This window comes from Phalacrocorax carbo, chromosome 2 (assembly GCF_963921805.1).
Source record: "Phalacrocorax carbo chromosome 2, bPhaCar2.1, whole genome shotgun sequence".
In the NCBI taxonomy this organism is placed as follows: Eukaryota; Metazoa; Chordata; class Aves; order Suliformes; family Phalacrocoracidae; genus Phalacrocorax; species Phalacrocorax carbo.
Window position 1 is genome coordinate 146006077 of NC_087514.1, and position 20399 is coordinate 146026475.

The 20399-nt window shown below is 39.6% G+C and overlaps 1 protein-coding gene across 7 annotated transcripts in view; it reads left to right on the plus strand.

Annotated features, from left to right (window-relative positions):
• CACNB2 (calcium voltage-gated channel auxiliary subunit beta 2) overlaps positions 1-20399 on the plus strand; it is a 257848-nt gene that overhangs the window by 141257 nt on the left and 96192 nt on the right. The window contains exon 1 of one of the 7 annotated variants that reach the window (XM_064444742.1): positions 1250-1531. The exons of 5 other annotated variants lie outside the window; for them this stretch is intronic. In XM_064444742.1, coding sequence (XP_064300812.1) covers positions 1499-1531 — 33 coding nt within the window. In that variant the 5' untranslated portion in view covers positions 1250-1498. Of the gene's footprint in view, positions 1-1249; positions 1532-20399 lie in introns of those variants that run through there. One more of the 7 variants, XM_064444744.1, reaches the window with a different exon arrangement.

Genomic DNA, 20399 nt, shown 5'->3' on the forward strand with positions numbered 1-20399 from the left:
ATCTTGTCATGATATGTTGTGTATATTATGTTAAAATGATCATAGATATGAACGGGCAAGCGTACAGCCACACATTTCCTTCTTCAGACATCACATATTCCGTAATTTTTCCTACAGTTTACATATAGTTCTGATTATGGGATATAGTGATAGCTGCAATATGAATGAATTCAGAGGACTGAGCAGAGACGGGATGGCTTTCTTAGCACTGTTTTAATGCTGGGGTCATGTTACTGGATGCCAGCTGGTGGCCTCTTCCCCAGTTGTGAAGGCCAGCCTTTCCCAGAGGGCAATATTTCTGAATGTTTGGCTCACTTTATGCTGTATTCCTAAACCATCTTTAATGAGATGGATTTTTAAAGCCTCATCTTAATATTAGATGAGGAATGCTGTGGGTGAATTTGTCTCTAAAGTCTTTAGCAGTTTATGCTGCTCTTTGGCTGCTTTTACTCTTTCTTGCCTGCTCTACCTGGACTGGAAGTTGGCCTGGAGCAAGGCAGGGCCTCAGGCTCTTCCGTCATGGCGCCGTATCGTATGTTGGATCTGCTTGCAGTGCTGTGGAGGCAGCGGGTATAACTTTTCTGTTACCTAAGTGCCAGCACGTTATAAAGTTGCGCTGTGATTCACTAGCAGAGCAGCCTGGGATTAATCAGCAGAAGGAAGCAATGAAATGAGTCAAACATAGCAGTGGGCAACTATCCTGGAGTGATTTTTATTTTTTCAATAGGGATGGATAGTGAGATATCTTCAGGAGTTTCTGCAGGAGCGAGGGGTAAATTTAGACGAGCTCAGGTAGTCCAGATTGCAAACCGCCTGTTCCGGAGCTCCTCCGAGTTGAACTAGCCGTGCTCGCTGACACCGAGCACTTCGCCCGACTGCAGCCTTTGCCCCCTCTGCCTGTCGGTGATGAGTGCAGCCCGGCGTCCGCTCGCCCTCCAGAAACGCCGCTCCTGCGCCCTCCCGGGGCTCTCCCGTCCCAAGCCCCAGGGCACGGGGCTCCCGCTCGCTCTTCCCCGACCCTGCCTTTCCCCGCAGCCAATCAGGGCAGCGCCAGCAGCTTGTGAGGAGGAGCAGGAGCCTGAATGAGCGCGGCCCGGCCCCGCTCGCCGCTGACAGCCAGCCGCTGCGCTCCGGGGGGCGCGCTCCGGGGGGCGCGCTCCGGGGGGCCCGCGCCCGCTCCCGCGCCCGCTCCCGCGCCCGCTCCCGCGCCCGCTCCCGCGCCCGCTCCCGCGCCCGCGCCCGGCGGTGGAGTTTCGCCTCCGGAGCGGCTTCCCAGACCGTCGGCTCCCCGGTCCCTTGCAGCAAGAGGTTTTGTTTTCGTGGCTGAGCGCAAGACTTGAAGAGCAGTTTGAGCGTGGGAAACGAGCGCTTGGGACTGTGTCGCAGCTGTGAAGCCTGCCTGGCTGAAACACAGAAGTTGAAGATGTAGTTGAAGATCTTACTCTAGGCGTTTTGGACGCTCTGGACGTTTAAAGTGTGAGGCTGGGAAGGTGTAGCTATGTACCTTTTTGGCAGCGAGGATTATGAGGTGGTAAGATGTAAACTAAAGATTTTTTTTTTAAATTATTATTATTATATTTACTTTTAATGTTTCCTGTCTCTCAGAATTTATTGGGCAGTTTGAATTTCTGTCAGTGCTTATTTCTGTAGTTGAACTTCAGTACTCACCAATTCGATTGCTTTTGAAAAATGACATTTTTCTGCAAGTTTTTCAAGTAGTGAGATACAGTTTGCTAGATAAAATTAGATTTACTTTCCCTGTCATGTTTATCACATTGTGGTGATGTTGAAAATATTGAAGTACTGATTATTTTGAGGCAATTCAGGCTTTAGGTTAAGCAAAACCATGCTTCCAAATAATTCAGAATTTGTTCATACTTTGCAACATAGATGGACTACAGGTAGCCTACAGAACTGTCCTTAATTGTATGTTTGTGGGGCCGTTGCCAAATAATTTCCTTTCTACAGTTCAAAACATGTCATTGTAATGTCCATCAAAAGAGCTAGCTTGAAAAAAACCATCCAAACACACCCACATTAAGATCTGACACTGTTTACTTCAGTATTTGTGTAAAATGACATCTGAAATAAGTCAATGATGTAAGAGAAGACGAGAAGACCGCTAACAACTCCGCGCTGCTGTGTGGCATTGGTGGCTGACATAAAAGTTTCCAATTTTGCAGCCTGAGGCTCATGTGCTACATTGTAAGCAAAAGGGATGGATTCTTCCACCCACACACCACTCGTGACCGAGTTAAGACCTGAGGCGCTTTGAGGAAAAATAATGAGACAAAAAAATGTGTATGAATTGTACTATAGGACATCAAAATAAATATCACATGTTAAAAAGTGGCACATTCTTTGCATGTAACTGGCAATTGCAAATGTTTTGTTTTGATTATTGAAGTTGCTCTTTGAAGTATGAAAGCGCCTTTTATGGCAGTCTGGGTTCTACAACACATTTCAAGGAATTAATTTAGTTATTTTGGACTTTTTCCTTTTTTTTTTTTCTTTTAATTCCAAACAGATATGGTTTTGAGATGCAGGAAACGTAGAAGTTGTTGAGGAAAATAATTTAAATGCAGCTGTCTGCACATTGAACTCATTTGTGTGTGCGACTTGCACAAAGTTTTACAAACCAAGCAAGACAACTGAAAATCACTTATTTTCTCCAAACCAGCAAACAACGTTGCAGTAATTATGCTGTGGGTTCATTACTTGTTTATAAAAATTGACAAGTAAAAGAAAGTTTCCAACTTTAAAGCTTTTACTGGACCGATTTCTTTTTTAATCCATTACATCTCTGTAGCTATTTGTAAAGGGTTGCAATTCGCTCGTAACAGATTTTTGCCCAGTCTCTATGTTCCGTTGTACCCTCTGTAGTTACTTATTGGTTTGTACCAAGAGTGAAGTTTTGGGTCTGAAATTTTAAAGTATCTTGGAAATAACCTAGATGACTGAAGAACGGTGTTAGGGTTTTGAACTCCCCTGTATCTCTCAATCTCTTTTGCTGATGTTATTTCAACTTTAAAAGTATTCAAGTATTCTGTGTCACAGAAAATAGTTTAATGTTTAAGACACCTTTCCCAGGCAGGTGGGACATCTCATTCCAGTTCCTTTTCTACTACATAGTTAAGCAAAGTTGAATAGCATCAATAGAAAAAAGTAAGAAATCCACCATGAATTGTGTAGGTTTGGGGGGTTTTAATTTTTTTTTTTTCTCTTTGGTATCTCTAGAGGTCCCTGAAACTGAAATGTAATGATCTGTTCAAACAAAATGTTTCACTAAGTCCAGACCAAAATATCATTTCTGGCTTTTCTTAGCTTTTCCTTACAGCAAGATAGTTCGGGGGAAACACGGATGCACTTTTTTGGTGTTATTCTGGCAGCCAGACTTACCAAGATGTTTGCTTTACTTGGTGAGAAGTAAAATAGAATAGATGGCCTACATACAGCTTGAAGAACAGTTTTATTGTTCAGTAAAAGCTAGAATCAATGTAAAACTTTTATTTGTTCAGATCTGTAGTCCACGAAGCCATATGCTCTGCACTGTGGAAAAGGCATTTGTTTTATCTTCCCACACAAACAATTACTTGTGAGTCACTGAAGGACAAAGTGAGCGGAAAAGAGTGACAGTGAAGAATCTCAGGATTTAATTTTAAGTTCACTATTAATTTCAAACAATTTTAAATTAGTTTGAGGTATTCTAGGTATGCATATAAAATTTGATTTTTATCCCAGAAAGGAGATTATTGATAAAATGAAACATAGAATGATTAAAACATCTCTTAGAGGAATTCAGTAAAACCCTCTTCAAAAACCCAAACCTTAAATAGAGTAATAAAGAAACAGAACTTCCTGTGGTCATTGTGTGCCTTTCATATGCACACATATATGTCCACATGAGCACGCACACACATTTGCAGAAATGTGGGCATCTGAAGCGATATTCTAACTTAGTTAAATTTAATAGCGAAACTCCACAAACGGGTACAACCAGCTTTTGCATGTGGTGCCCTCCTTTGCTTTCTTTTCGGTTGGTCCTGTGTGTAAACAAGCTTGGATTATTAGTTTACTCTGAGTGCATAATAAGTCCAGATATCTGACAGCACTGATAATCAATTTTTATGCAAACCCTAGCTAAAAAAGGTAATATTGCTAACGGATCAATTACCAACAGACAGTGCTGCGGATTATGACCACTTCATATAAAAAAGAAAACCTGTGTCATTTCATGGCATAGTGACAAATGCTATATTTTTGAAATCTTTAATAAAACCATGTAGCTGTGGTCCTTCCCTGTTTGAATGAGTTTTTCCATAAATATTCTAACCTGGAATATTGAGTACCTTTGACATTGCATTTTAGCACTTTAGGCAGATGCTTATTAACATCTTAAGAATGGTTGGAACAAACATATGGTATCTTTTGTGACCTTTTCAGGTATTTTTTTATACACCTGGAAATGTAGAGGTGTTTGAGCATAGTAAGCAATTTAATTTCATAAATAGAGGAAACTATAAAATTCTACAGGCTAAGCAATCTCATTTGTGGCTGTAACTTGTTTGTGTAGGGATTTTCCTCTTTGCAAAACAAACCTCTGATAAGAGAACAGAATTGGAATAGTTCATCAAAAACTGAGAAGAATGTGGGAGCTGGTAAATCGTACTCTGCTTTAACCTCCCAAAGCAAAAGCATCTAAAACTTCCTCCCAACAGCCTTTTGAGCCTGCAGCACAAGTGATGAGGGAAATCTAGTTTAGCACTTGCACGTTTGGGAGGCCTGGCCGGCTCTCCTGTGCCCCCAGGCTATGCTTGGCCCAGCAGGGCATTTCCCATAACTGCAGAGCCTCTGCTCTTGCTCCCTCAGGTGGGCTTCTGGGCTGTGGACACTGGGCATCTCCAGCCACGTCCCACCACTGCCTTTCCAGGGGCCCCTGGGTGTAGGTACGCAGGCCAAGCCTGACAGCGCCAACTAGTCTCTATTCAGGCACGGGACCCCCTGGCGTTTCATCTCTCCTCCTTCCTGGCAGTCTTTCTCAGTAGAAACTTTGGGCTCTGTTGTAGTAGGATGATCAGACATTGTGATGGTGTAGGATTAATTCGATTTTCTTTTCAGAACAACCTAATAATTGGAAAACTATTTTATAGCAGAGTAATTCGTAGGCAGGGAGTAGTTTTCTTGATAATTGGTCATTTAAGGAAAATCACTGAATTTCATTCACTCAATTGCATGCAGCTTTCACACTTTTGCAGTCAAGTAGCTGTTTTTAACTTTCTTAAGAAACTCAAAACTTGACTCTTTTGCCTTTCATAGATTTGTCTCTTTGAAGATATCCTTACAAAGAATGGAAAACCTCTTTAGAATTCCAGTGAGTTGGTTGTGATGTCCAGACCAAATGTTTTGGTTGCCTTGGAAATCCAGCATTTGTCACTTGTGTTCTCCAGGCAAAAGTTTTGAAGTTGTCTGTCTAAATCAAATCTTTGCTTCCCTGGAGTTTGCCTATGTCCTCTTGCAGGATGGATCACTTCTTATGGAATATTAAGTGTGATGTTGATAGATGCCAGTTAGGCTTATAGCTCTTTGCAGGGAAGCATTATCTTCTAAAAAGTATGAAAATCTGTCTGCTAGATTTCTAAAGGAGTGGAAGATCTTGAAGCAGCCAAATGACAGGTTTGAGAAGGGTTACTTTTTGAGTGCTATTCGTGAACCAGTCAGACCCTGATTCCATTTGCAGCAGGCAGACTGCTGATAGGGCTAATTTCACTGTGAGAAGGGAAAACCCCACCTATTTTAGAAACATGTTATTGAAGTCCTAGAAGTCAGTGGTGAGAACACATTGTTGTGTTTTCAGTGTTTATTCTGAGTCATCACTACTTACCTTATTTCATAAACCGAGCAAAGGGAGAAAAGATAATACGTGTGTCCTTTAAGATTGGAGAGAGTCACATGTAACTGTTTAGCAACAGTATTTTTTATCATACTGTGGACTAACACAGGAACATATCTAAAAATCGTAAGTCAGGACTGCTTCTTTGGGAACCTACTCACTTGAATTGCAAGTTTCTTATTGCAAGCACAGTTCTGCAGATTTCCTGTGGCAGAACACTGTAAAATATTAACCCTGAGATTTTGGAATTACTTTTTATTGTTCATTCTACTTCAACCTAAGGCAGCAAAATCTAATGCTATGTTCAGACGACTTATTCATCAACTTATTTGTGTGGCATATGTGAGTGTAACTTGAAGTAAAGGCTTGAAAGGTAGGAAAATTAAATTCAGCCTCTGAGGTGTTATTCAGAGTCATGAGTCCATCCTTGGTCAAATCACCTGACATTTTGATTCTTTGCCTTTAAATTTTAGGTGATACTTGGTTCTTTTCTGGTAACAATAAAGGTTTAACTTTTTAAAGCTGTGAAGTTGCTTTAAAAATACCTGCTTTACATGTAACAAATGCTGGCATTTGATTAATTTTCAACTGCAAATATTGTACACATGTACTAGGAATGGAGTTATTCATGCCTAAAACAGGGTGTTCAGTGAGAAGAGCTCTATGTGAAGGACAGACGTGCTCACATCCAGAGCTGGATGTAGGTTTGTGAACAGTCACCCTTAGCAGCCTTTATCCATGAATTCTCTGCAGCAGCCAAAGTGTAGAAGCGATACAGTTTTTCTTTCCTAAATTGGAAAAAGGAGGGTCATGCTGTATGGCATCATTCCCCATGACTAGCTCAGAAACGTCTCAGCTGGGTTTTAAGCATTGCATATGAGTTTTGGGATTCCCCCAAGGGAAGTCTGGGAGAGCCGCTGGCTTGGATCATGTAGTAGAATGGCTCCAGAAGTAGTTTCAGTTTAGGATAGGGAAACACTAGAGCGAAAAGCCTTAATAAACCCATGTAGAGAGAAGTATTGGTCATTTCCAAGTTACTCCCAAGATACTTGGTGTGTTTTCCAGTTACTGATTTGCGCAATTATAGTGACCATACTTTTTTCCCCCAGAGAAGAGCAGGTGTTTACTCCCTGTAGTGTATGCAAAGTAGATTCTTTAATAAAGATATTACTGTTTCACCTTCATAAAGCTTTTTTTTCCTTGTCTCTTTTCTTTAATCTGAATTTCACTGACCAAGGATGGAGCCTTTTTCATTACTGAAGGGATTTATACTGTGTCTGGCCTTCCCCCCTACCTCTGTCCCCACGATCCAACACACAAACAGGCAAGAAAAAGGTGGGGAGCTCCATGGAGGCCATAGGTGGAGGCACTGAGCTGTAAGTCCTGTTACTTACATGAGCATATGATCAGCTTTCCCTCACACAGAGTGCAACAGACCTGTTTTATAACATAGTGTCCTGGGGTATGTGAAGCTCTTGGAGATTAAAGACAGTGTTCCCCCATCAGGAATTATCTTTTAGAAATAGATATTTCCAACAGCAAATATGAGGCAAGGAAACAGACTATGATTAACCTGGATCCTTTCATACTGGTTTAGTGCTGAGCGGTATCTGAAGGCAATGGAAGAGGGGAATGAGCATACCTCTTACCGTGGAAGTGGGTCACGGTTAGCGTGCCATGTTTGAGAAGCAGGTTTGTACCTGAGGCACGCACGGGAGGGAGCCCTGTCAACTCAGCAAAGGTCAAATGGTTTCTAGCATTTGGATACCAACAACACTGACCAGCTCCAGGTGATGAAACAGCAAGGGAGAAGTTTACTTCTCTTTACAGAGTAAAGGGAAGGCATGTTGTTGCATTAATAGGTGAATAAATTTGGCAGAAAATAAACCCCCTTGCAATCCATCTGGTCCTCAGATGTCAGAGGGGCTGGGGACGGCTGGGCTTATGTTCTGAGTGATACCCAATTCAGCACTGTTAGTCCGCGACGGATTCACTAACAAGACAATCACTATTAGTCTAGTCGTGTCCAATAACGCTTCATGGCCAAATTCACTAATAGCGCAGTTTACTGAAGCAACAGAAATACATGTTGTTATTGGATTGCCAGTGATAAATACACTGTCTGCAAAACACATGCAAGTATAATGCACTAAAACACAAAACACAAGATAACAAGCTTGTTCTCCAAATTTCCTGGGGGATCACTTGGTATAACCAAGTGTTCGAGTCTTACCCAATAGGCATCCCTATGGGGGAGAAGAGAGGTTCAGCCCATCAGCTGATCCCAGTAGTCCATGATGGTATCTTACCTAACGTCCCTCTCTCTCAGGGTCATTTCTATACTATTTTATGTTTCAGGTGCAGCTTCAGTGTCGCTAGTCGTACATACTTTTGTTATGTATTGGTGTAGAAATTCCTCACTTTGATTTAAAGGTATAGACTAAGAGAAATTCATAGTGCATGAGGGGTGATCGTACCTTGGAGGCAGGTAACTTTGGCATAGAGGTGTGTATTTTAGTATTATAATTAGGTTATAATGAGCAACATCACCCACAGGGCATGATGTCTGGGCATGGTTCCATGGGCCCATCCAGCCCCCATATCTGCAGTGATTTATGGACGGGTTTGGCCATGAAGCCTTCGCTTTATTCCCTCCTCCAGTTATCTCCCTTAGATTAGGACACTGAGCTTCCTCAGTGTTCCCAACATTGAAGAGTGCAGGTGGTGTTGCTTAGGGGACAATCACTGAACCAATTTCCATCATGCCAACCTCATTCCACTCTGGAAGTTAACTTTTATGAAATGTGGATATAACTTTAGCCTCAATAATTTCAACCTCAATAATCTCACCCCCAGTAATCATTCCACAAATGTGGAATGTGGAAATTAGCCTGGGTTGGCTGGACCTGTGCGGTTCACCTCACAAGAGTGGAGACAAAATAACTAAACCAAAATATTTACAAATGGCGCTCACAGATGGTGTGGGTGAGCAGCCTTGTGAACACTTTGCACAGAATCACCAAGGTAGCTCTGTACCTAGGTGTACCTGTGCACCTAATGTAGCCATAACAGGTATCACCAGGAGGGGCAGTAATCTAGCTATGGCAGCACAGAGCTAACGACAAGCTAATTCATTATGCCTCTCTGATGTACATAGCTGCAACATACTTAATTAGTTTGGATTCCTCTGCACACGTGTGTGTGCGTATGTTTCCAGGCTTTTGGGATTTATTTACAACTTGCTCCCTGCTATGCCACATGTATTCACATGTCTTCTTTTATTAGATATCAGGAGACCTGTGTAGCTAGAGAAGTCTTGTGGGTAAAAGACACTAATGGGATGCCTGTTTTAAGTAATGAATTTATAACTCTCAGGGTGGAGCCCTACACGGGAAAGTTGTACGTGTTTAGAAGAAGGTAGCTTGAATGTCTCTAGTTAAAGAAATGGGACTTGTATATGCTGTGCATGAATATGGTATAAGAAAATTCCAGATCTTGCAGGGGCCTCAATGTAGTGCCTCTAACAATAGAGTTATTTTAAAGTCTGTTTTACAGTTCGGTATTTGTGACATGCATTTTGATGTCTACGTTGTTTAGTCTGTGAATGGATGTAAATTAGCAGAAGGGGTACACATGCAAGATGTTTTCTGTGAAAAATTGAAATCGTGACTCCCCTGCAGCACATATGGAAAGCTAAAGTCAAAAAGGCATGTTCATGCTGTCTGCCATACGTGCCTGTCTGCCTGGTGCGGCAGACTGCCTGGTTTAGATGCTCTATCCTGGGTAGCATAGCTACTTTTCTCCCATCAACAGTATATGAGGTGGTGTCTGGCAGTCGAGGTAGCTCATTGCTCTCTTGACCTTTCAACACTACAGTAGTTACAACAGCTCAGTTAAGCACTCCTCTTGGGCAGGCTGGATATAGTCCAATGTCATTTTGATAGGAACCTTCCGCACAGGGGAATCAAGGGCCAAAAATCCTGTTTCAGATTATCTGATCTGAAACTTCTTTGATAACCGCTTCAAGGCACAATTCCTTTTTTCTTTTTTTCTCTCCCTCCTCTTCTTTTACAGTTGAGATTGCGTGTTTATGTCTGTGTGGGGCTACGTTTTTGTTTTCCAGTTGGTTGTAATAAGTAGGTCTGATGACCCAGTTCAGAAACAGCTATTCAGACTAAACCGATTATTTATTTTTATTCAATATTGGCTGTCAGGAACTCTATCACAGAAAAAAAAAAATATATCCTTCAACCTCTGTACCAAAGCCATGGGCATCTGTCTTCATGAAGACATGTCTTCTCTAAATTATGAACAAGCTCTGGGCTGACTAAATGAAGTGCTGCTTGTTTACTTGTACTACATGTTACTTTCCAGATAACAACTTTAGCTGATAAATAAGAATTACAAAATGCTGGGAATAGTTAGCTCTTCTTCAATTTGAGTCATTCTTTTTTCAGCAAATCTTGTATTTACATAGAAAGAGGTAATGATAACCATGACAAACGTTTGTTATTTTATGTATCTCTGATCAGATTAATGTCTTAAGATTTCTGCAGAGAGAAAATCTAGCAAAACTTGGGTGTTAGGATTGCTGTAACTACAAGACTATAAGAGACAGCAATTTTAAAAGCTTTTCTCTGAGAAATGAACGAATGAAATCCCTGAGAAGTTCTCCTGTGCACATTTCATTGTACGTTGTCATTTACAACAGAATGTGAATCGATATATTCTAATTTAGCAATGCATAGGACTTTTTGGCATTTAAAATGCTAGAATAACATGCTGTAAGTTATGAGGTACAATATAGTTTGAGTGTTCTGTTAAATCTTAGAAACGAGTTAAATGGAGTTAACAAGCATTGGTTTCAGTATGATTTTGAGTTTTTTTAAGGCAGTTTCTGTGTTTTGTTCCAAATATGTTGGCAAATTTTCCTATTAAAAAGGAATTTTTAAAATCAAATTATTTGTTTATTGGTGCAAAAATCCAAAATGGGACTGCTTCCTACCCAATTGAGCTCTTAAGTCTAAGGGCAGGTAGACCATTACAGGAATTTTAAGCAGAGGTAACAATAGTAGGTCAGTTTGTAGGAGCAAGGCTGATACATTCATAGCTTAATTAGAAAACCTTAATATAAGAATATAATTGTATTGCAAGACTATTCCTTTAAGGAACAAGTCAATATGATAGGAAGAAAGTCTCTGTGTCTTTTTATAAAGTGTATTTGCCTGAAAGTAAATGAGAAACTTAATTTTTCTTCACTGGAAGTAATTAGGTTTTTTTCATGTGCAGAAATGGCTTTACTAAAACTGACTTTGTGCTGAACTTGATACAGTTATATTTGTCTGCCTGTGGAAGCAGCTCAGCAGGCTAATTTTTGAGGCTAAATGTCATATAAGTACTTACTTTATTATCTTAAAATGATAGATTACTCTTAGAATTTCCTTACATTTTTCTTGTGTAGGAGATTAACAAGTAAAATTCTATATAAAGTTGGAAAATTTCCATCCATGGAGATTTTCAAAACTCGACTACACAAGGCCCTCAGTGAGCTAGTCTGGCTTTGAATCTGGCACTGCATTGAACAGGAGGTTGGACTAGGTGTCCTGTCCTCTAGATGCCCTCTCCCCAACCTACTTTTTTAATGTGAATCTATTCAGAGAATACAGGCTAGATAAAAATGTTATTGGCCCCAAAGTAGAATCTCCCATGTTTTATGTTACGAGTCAATACTCATTCTTAGAAGTCTTTGTCTTGTCCAGCAATTGCCCATGACTTGTTTCCCATTGCTGAAGGATGCACTGTATAAAATTCTGAAATTTTAGGCCTCTAATCTGTAATTCACTGTGATTCTTTTGCCTTCATCTGCGTTCCATATAAATATAGTGATATAGCTATAAAAAGAGATCTGTAGGACAGGGGCATTAGACAGTTGCTCAAATAAGGTAAATTTATCACATGTATCATATGGTGGTTTACCCCATGTATTGAAGAAAGCTGTGTTCTGTTTTCCTCAATTATCCTGTGGTCTTTCTAAGATGGAATTATTTGTATTGTTTGTTGTAATTCTGTTATTTCTTATAGGGACATACTGGCAAGAACATGGGTGGCCTTCAGGGATGCTTAAGCAAAATCATAAGGCTCATTATAAAAGACTCTAGTACCATATGTGAAATTTTGCTTTCGCTGATTGACGTTTCACTGTAACTTAACAGCCAGAAAATGCCTTTTTTTTTTTTTTTTTTCTAGTAATCACCACATACACCTATTTGCTGATAACAGCTAATACCTGTTTGGCCTTCTGAATATACAAGTTTTCCCATGCATGCATGAGTGATGAATGTTATCCCCCTTGCCCCCCATTAGTAAAAATAGATTTGTAAGGAAAAGTGAATAATTCTGTTCAGCCGCATCTTGTTAGTACAAAATAACGTTCTGATCAATTTCGATCCGGAGGTCTGATGGAATTTGCAGGCAAGAATGTCTGGGAAATGGTCTGGGTTGGACTGTCCTTAGTGTGTTGAGGGAAAAATAAAATCCAGCAGATACCATTTCATCTAACCGTTATTACCTTGTCAGCACAGGAATAAAATTTGAGATCTTTCTCTAATCAAATGCCTCCCAGTAAAAAGCATACTTTAAAAAAAAAAAACAAACAACAAAAAAAAACCAACAAAACCCAAACACCACAAGTTGTGCTGTTTTGCTTAGGGCTATTTTAAATAAACCTGGACATCTGTGTCTGTAAGTGTGGTAAGATTAGTTCTGCCAGTTACACAACATGTTTTGTGGATCAGCTTGTCTTGTGACAATTGACAGTGTTGTCCCTGCACTTCTCTGGTAGATTTTATGACGTGAATGAAATGCTATTCAATTTAAATAAGGTCTATTTTAGCATAATCAAAGAGGAAACAAGAAGGAACTGCTATTGCGAACATAGGCTATGATGATTTTGAAAATGAACAGGACTTAAAAAGACTGATGTCTTTTCAAATCGTAAAAAAGATCCATGCCTGCAGACAACTAACAGAACACAAGAGGTTATAAAAGAGCACATTTGTTTTACTGTGCCAGCTTCAGCAACAAACATTTCCTTTTCTTCTGCATGGGGAACCAAACAATAAGCCATCATTCTTGTAAACTCAAAAACTTTGAACAGGAAGGGAGATGCTAACTGTATAAATTACTACTGCTTATAGATATAACAATTATTCCAGAAGGAATGATGGAGGGAGAGCAGTGCAAATCTAGAGTGAAATTCTGTTTTCCTTAAATAAAAGTTTACAATACTTTGTAATTGTTTCAGCCTAATTGAAATCAGTTAAGGATAAATGTAAAATAAAATATATAATAATTAAGATACTAAATCCTTTTTTTTTCCCAAAATGGAAATGAACTGGAATACTGTTGAAAGCCAGTAGGAATCAGACTTCTTGAAGCATGAAAAGACTGTCTTGCATTTGATATTGACTCCTAACTTTAACCTGGCCAGGGAAGCTGGCATTATGTCTCTGGAGAATCTTCCAGAGGATTTGGATACAAGTGTATTTGAACTGTGATATAGCAGCATGTATACAATCTTCATGTCTACTGAGTGACAGTAGACCTGGTGTGACCAGTAATAGGCGTGACCTGGAAAAGATGACACATCTTGTGTTTCCTTATCGTTTTGTAATTCTTATCTGTCCATGAATACTTTGGGGACTGACTTCATGCAGAGAAGGGTGAACACAGAGAGACTGTTGAATGCTTGTAAGCAGAAAAACTAGTTCTGGAATTAGCTTTCTGCTTATATGCTTCAATTTTGAAGCCTAGAACCATGGGATATATATTGGCTCTAATGGAAAACTGCATACAGTACAGCTGTGGAATTGGTTACATGTTATAAAAATGTATATTGTTTAAAAAAAAAAGGCAGATATTAGCTTACTAACTCTCCTTTTAGTGGCAGGCATATAAGCACAAATAATGAGGTAATTTTTTTTGTTTGACAGTATTTTTATACAATGTATTTCACCCTAGGAAAAAATCTCTTTCTGCTTTTGTGATCTTTTCTGCTGCTAAACTGTAGAGTGGAAAGAACTAGTAAAAGTTTAGAAATGCTTGTTGGCCTGCCACCCATCTCCTACATTCTTGAAATCCTCCCCTCATTTTTTTCCTCTCAAAGCCTTGACCTTCTTTGCTGCTTTGTCATAGGTGCTCCTCTTCTGTGTGGTATGGATGGTGCCCATCATCCACCCACCTACTTTCTGCTGGCTCCTTGTTCTCTTTCTCCCTCTTTAACTTTAGAAGTCTCATCCAAATAATAATTGCATTATTAATTAGAACAGCAGAGCAGCAATCTCAGTGACCTCTCTGTAATATTCCTGACCCCTCAGCACAAGTCCAGTGGTGATACCAGCAGTGATAAGTTTGGACAGTAATTTCTTAAGCTGAAATTGATTCCCTCATGAACTGGAGGAAATACGACTTTTAATTGAGCATAACCACATGAGTTTAAAGAGAGAATTAATTCCATTTCCAAACAATGGAACAGAGAGGAAAAAGCAGGCTTTAGCCAGTGCAGTTCCTGAAGAAAAGAAATTGCCAGGGACAACATGGGTCATTTGTATTTTTTTGGTCAGAGTATAGCACAACATGTTTTGAGTCTTTAAGGCGAGCAGAACTGGAGTTTCCATTCTTGTCTCTTTCATCGCTGCAGGTGCTGGAGACTCTTTTGTGACCAGACACTTGCTAGGGATATGTTGGAAGGAATCTCTTTATCTGAGGGATTTTACAAAGTTGATTGATCCTGGTAGCATATTAATAATGTTGCTTTACATCAATGCGAGGCATTGCTTGTCTTAAAATTTTTGAATGACTTGACTATCATACAGCACATCCATAAATATAAGTTTGTTCAAGGTGTATCTTGTCTCTTTTTTGAGGAGAATTCCATTATATTTCCAAAGTCACAGATTGTTTTGAAATCTTGAACTCCCGAGTCCTATATGAACAGCAGCAGAGGCGCTATATCCAGGGAGGTGATCACCTCCACTCTGCACAGCACTTGCTAGAACATACCTGCTTTACTGTGACTGGTTTTGGTGTCCCAACAGAAGAAAGAGGTGGATGAATCAGAGAGGGCTCCGTGAAGGGCCCCCAGGATGGTTGGGCCTGGATCACTTGGCCTGCAGAGACAGGCTGAGGGACCAGGGCTTTTTCAGCCTGGAGATGAGATGGCTTCGAGGGGAATCCAAAGACCCCCAGCATCTACAGGGAGGTTATCAAAAGCACAGAGCCAGGCTCTTCAGAGGTGCATGGTGGGAGGGCAGGAGACAAACACTGGAAACCGAAAGAATAGATGTTCAGACAGGATATAAGAAAATACAACTTCACCATGAGGATAATTTGTCAATGGGAGGGGTTGTGCAGTCTCTGTCCTTGCAGGTTTTCAAGGCCTTGCAGGTTTCCTGAACAAGCTGGTCTGGTCTCACAGCTTGAGCAGGAGGTTGGACTAGAGACCTCCTGAGCCCCCTTTCTGCCCGTGGTCCTGAGAACAAGATGTAGTGAGTCATCATAGCTCTGATCAGGAGAGAGCACATGCAGGTATTGTAGTCCTCAGGCATTTTTTTTTTAAGATTTTGGATTTATCAGCAAATCAAGCATGTATTTTGTGTTGATATTCAGTATTGCAGCAATAGATGAAAAAGCAACCAGTGGTCCAAGATGTGCTGCATCCTCTAGAGGAGGTTAGCTTAGCAAGGGATATGATGTAATGTGCTCTCCTGACCCAGACAAAGTCTGTTCTGAATCAGAAAGCAGTCTGTTCCTGATGTTTCCTTTATGTCTGAAAAACAGAAAATGTTTGGTCTTCTAGGTACCAATAATTTTAAAAACCTGAATCCACTTATTTTCCTGGAAAGTGGCTGTTGTACTTTACTAAGATTTGAATATTCCAGAATACAAAAGATATTCCAACATTTAATTAGGAAGGATCACAAGACTATGTGCTGCTTTTATGATTTCCTTTAATTTTTCTATTGCCATTCATTTATATTTTATTTTCCTTCAGGGTAGCATCTAATCATTGTTTCCGTCTTCAGTAGCAGGCACATTTCTGTTTCAAGGTCGCCTAAAACATATACTCCTCTTTTAACTCTCCCATCTTTATTTAAAAAATCATATCTTAGTGCTAATATAAATCCATAGTATAAGATCTGTTTTAGCTGTAATGAAAATATACTAAGATTTATATGTTATTAGAGTTGATATACTATCAGATGGTTTCCTACAACCTTTCACTGAGTGTTGTATATACTCTTCACAGTCTTGTGTTCGCTTGCAGGTGGAGAACAGAGGCAGTAACATACAGAGACTTCGGTCTCACTTCTTAGTAATGAGGTGGGGATAGTGCTCTAAAAGTGCAGTAGGAAGGACTCATGAGTCAGAACCACAAACTCTGTCTTGCTCTACCTCTTGCAGAAGGCAGTTGGTGGAGCTGTACAAGCAGTAACAGCTGCATGGATTGGGATGGGAGAATCAGGCATGCAGCGCTTGCTTTAGCTTCTCACCGTTTGTCGTGCACTGTATACCCTCACCCGCTCTGTGTGGATATGTCAAATCTAAAAGAGCTAAGGGATGTGAACATCATCCAGTCTATACATTAACTAGGTATATTTTAGGTGTAGAACAAAAACTGTGAAGATATAATATGCTGGAGAGGGAGAATTTTCCAAGATTATTATTTTGATATGTGATAGACACAAGGGACAAAAGGCCTTTCCAGACACTTTTCCGTCAATGAGAAACAATTATGCACTGTTGTAGTCTTGAAGTCAGATGAGAATAATTGTAATATCTAAATGGTATAAGGAATATCATCCTCTTGGGAAAATTGCAAGTAGTTTGCTTTGGTTTATGCTAGACCTGGAGGATAGGTAATGGGTATAAAGAAAGAGTTCTGGTATTTTTTCAGGCAGTGTACATGAGGGTGAAAACTGGAACAAAGGAATAATGCCTGAAACCACAAGGACTCATGTGGCTTCTGACACACTTGGAAATTGAGCTTACATTTAGCCCACTGATGAGGATATGTGTACTTTATGTAGCATTTTTAGCCTCAAGTAAATGGTGCCATGCAGTGTGAAAGCTGCTCACTTGGTGTTTCTGGCAGTATCAGAGAGAGCAAGGCTGCAGATGCTTAAAGGATGATCACTCCTGCCAGATATACCTGGGTTGAGTCACCAACGAGCCAGTTTCACGAGCTTTCAGTGAGCCTGGGTTAAGGAAAATTAATTAATTCCTTCATCTTCACTCTGTGTAATTTAACAAAGGTGTTGATAAGAAAACCTCTCCTAATATAAGCAGTGAGCAAATTGCAGTGTTTTATGTCATGACGGTCATTGATTGTTGTTAGCAAAAGATCATGACTAGAAAAATCAAGATTTCAGTAGTAGATGATGGGCTGGAAAATAAACTCATCATAGGTTGAAAAATATTGTAGACCATTAGTCTATGACAGCAGTTTCTTCAGAGTTCATGCTTGCCAAACTAACTTATGAAGATATATGGAAAATATAATTATTTAAACAGATTAATACTATATTTACAGTATAGAAATTAAGGCTAGCAGGCAAAAAATATTTATATAAAGCAGCTGTTACATTTGAAATCATAAACTATGGAAGTCTTCACTGTATATACTTAACCTCAACATTTTGAACAAGTTAATAAACAAACAAGCAAACAAACCCCCAAACCTTCCATTTGTTATCTGGAGTAGATTAAAAATGCTACTTTTGAAAACCAAGTAGGGATTGTATATATAGATGTAATTGTATAAAATGCAAAGAAAATATTTTTTCCCTTCAAAATTCTCCATTGCTAACAGAATTTCATGCTAAATTTTCAAGGAAGTTATTTTTAAGTATGCAGAAAATCTTAATGACTTGAACCAAAATCCCAGATAAAAATATACTGAAGATCTGGAACAGAGAATCTAAATTGGCACTTTTAACTGAGCTGAGACAAATTGAGATGATGGTTGCCATGCTTTTCCTTACATTCTTTCCTTTTCTAGTTGTCTTTCTGTTTCCTCTTGTCATCCCAGATGTGTTTTCCATTTTTCCTCTTTTTAATTAAGGCCTTGTTATTTTGTGGCTGACCCAATCTTTGTCTTTCTCTCTGTGCTCTTGTATCACAGAATGTCCTGAGTTGGAAGGGACCCACAAGGATCATCAAGTCCAACTCCTGTCCCTGCATAGGACAGCCCCAAGATTCACACCATGTGTCTGAGGCGTATCACCAAAACATAGCATTTTATATTTTAAATCCTTTTTTTCTGACTTGGCTTTCTGCAGTTTAAAATCCTTCCTTTGTGATATCTGCAGTTGATTGATTAATATAGTAAAAAAAGACTGTTTTCATTTTCCCTGAAAGCCTGCAGTTTTTTACCCACTTCTGTCTCATTAAACAACACCACAATTCAGCTTGTTACTAATAATCCTGGTTTACCTTTGCTTAAGGGCTTAGACGTATAATCAAGTTTAAAAGTTATCATGAGTCAACAAAGTTCTGTTAATATCCATGTGTGTTCTTACAGTCTGAGGCAAAAGTGAGATGATTCAAGTTCATGCCTCTTGCGATCATTTCCTTGGTGTATTTTTCTTCCTTTGACACCTGTCTCTGAGCTGTTCCACTGGCAATATCTTAGCTCTGTCATTGCTCTGACTTTTCCTTACAGCTCAAATCATCAATAATTTAATCCTATCCTCTAGATACAATTAATTGTTTTGAAAGTCAAATCCCATTTTTAATTCAGTTTTGGGTTCGGGTGTTTTTTTGTTTTTAAAGTTTTCAGTTATGTGATTATATTGCTGATAAAGCATATTTTGATATAAGGAGGCCTCCTTATATTCCTATCATTGCCCTCTTCCTCAAAAGCACTTTCTCTTGTTTCATAAGTGGGAGAATCTCTCTGTCAGAATATACAGAGCTACCAGATTATCCTCCTTCAGAGGCTTTCACAGAACTAATCTCTGCCATAATACATATAGAAAACTTACTTAAACAACAACCCACCATGGTTATGCAAGGGATGAGTCATAATGCTGGGATCGAATATTTAAAAACGCTTTATTTTCTGATGCACTGCTACCTTGATCCCTTTCTTATTCCTTTTTTTTTTTTTTTTTTTTTTTTGTGCTAATATTCTCTCATCTATTAGACTGCAAGTTTTTTAAGCAAGGTTTGTCATTCACTTTGTGACTGTACAGTGCTTAGTATGATAGGGTCGCAAGTACTTTTCCCCTCTTTGATGATTTTTGCAAAAAATGGTAAACCATAACACATCAGGGCATCCCACAGATTTGGGGAAAGTTTAGCACTGACTGAGGGGTCTGTCTGCTAACTAGGCTGAGCTCTGCAGCTGCCCTTTTGGAAACAGTTTGCATATTGGCAGCCAAAGTTTTTCAAGGAGTCACAGTGAAAAGACCTCAAATACCTCTAAAAATACTTACTGATACTACTTTTCCTTAGCAAAACAGCAGGAAAGCGAACATTTAGGCTGATATCATGAAAATGAGTGGAAATGGTGGTGGTGGGGGCGGTGTTGGTGCGGGGGGTTCTTTTGTTGCTTTCTTTTTCACTCACAAAATACCTGGTACAACTGTTTACCTGGTTTATGACTGCCAAAATTTAGGCTTCTGCAAACCTTAGGGTTATTTTTAAAAAATCTGCTTTTATCCAGCTGTCGATTGGATTAGCACCTTGGAAACCTGTTAATGTCAAGCTGGGTGCTGCGATCAAGCTTGCCAAAGTCATGTTAAGGGTAAAGAGAAGACTGGTTTCCTAGATAATCTCATTTTTAAGCACATTGCCACCCTAAAGCTCCCGAGATGTTCTAAAATTTTGCTTCTCCTGTTATTTGAATGTCCCCCATGGCTGTAGGTTCCGTAGCAATGCCCACTTACCTCTAAACAACAGCAACAAGATTCTAATCAACATTGGTTTTGTCTTTTAAATGCAAACATAGCAGAGGATGTGACTACTGTAGGAGCTGGTAGCCCTCTGTGTATAGTAATTGTGGGAGAGCACAGTTTTACAGCATTTAAACACAAATGTATGTGTGTAGGGGGCGAATGGCCAAGCACTGCAGGGCCCATGCCAAGGACAGAAGGACATCAGGAGCAGGCTTGGCATTTGCCAGGCTGTGAAGCGTCCATGCCCCTTACACAAGGAGTCAACAATTCCTCCTTGATATCCCGTTAATGAATACATGACCTCTTTAATTCTTTTCTGTGTAAAAACACATCTCTTCAGTTTGTCATAAGCACCAAATATACATGCCAAAGAATTAATTTGGTCTGCCATAAAAATTCTATCCTTAAATAATTAATTTTAATATCACTATAACACTGTATAGCATTCTTAGAGCAGCATTTTGTGCTTTCTTCAACACCATTCTAAATAATGACATTGCTTCGACATCTAGAGAAAACTTCATAGATAAGAAATTTTCACATTTACCAGA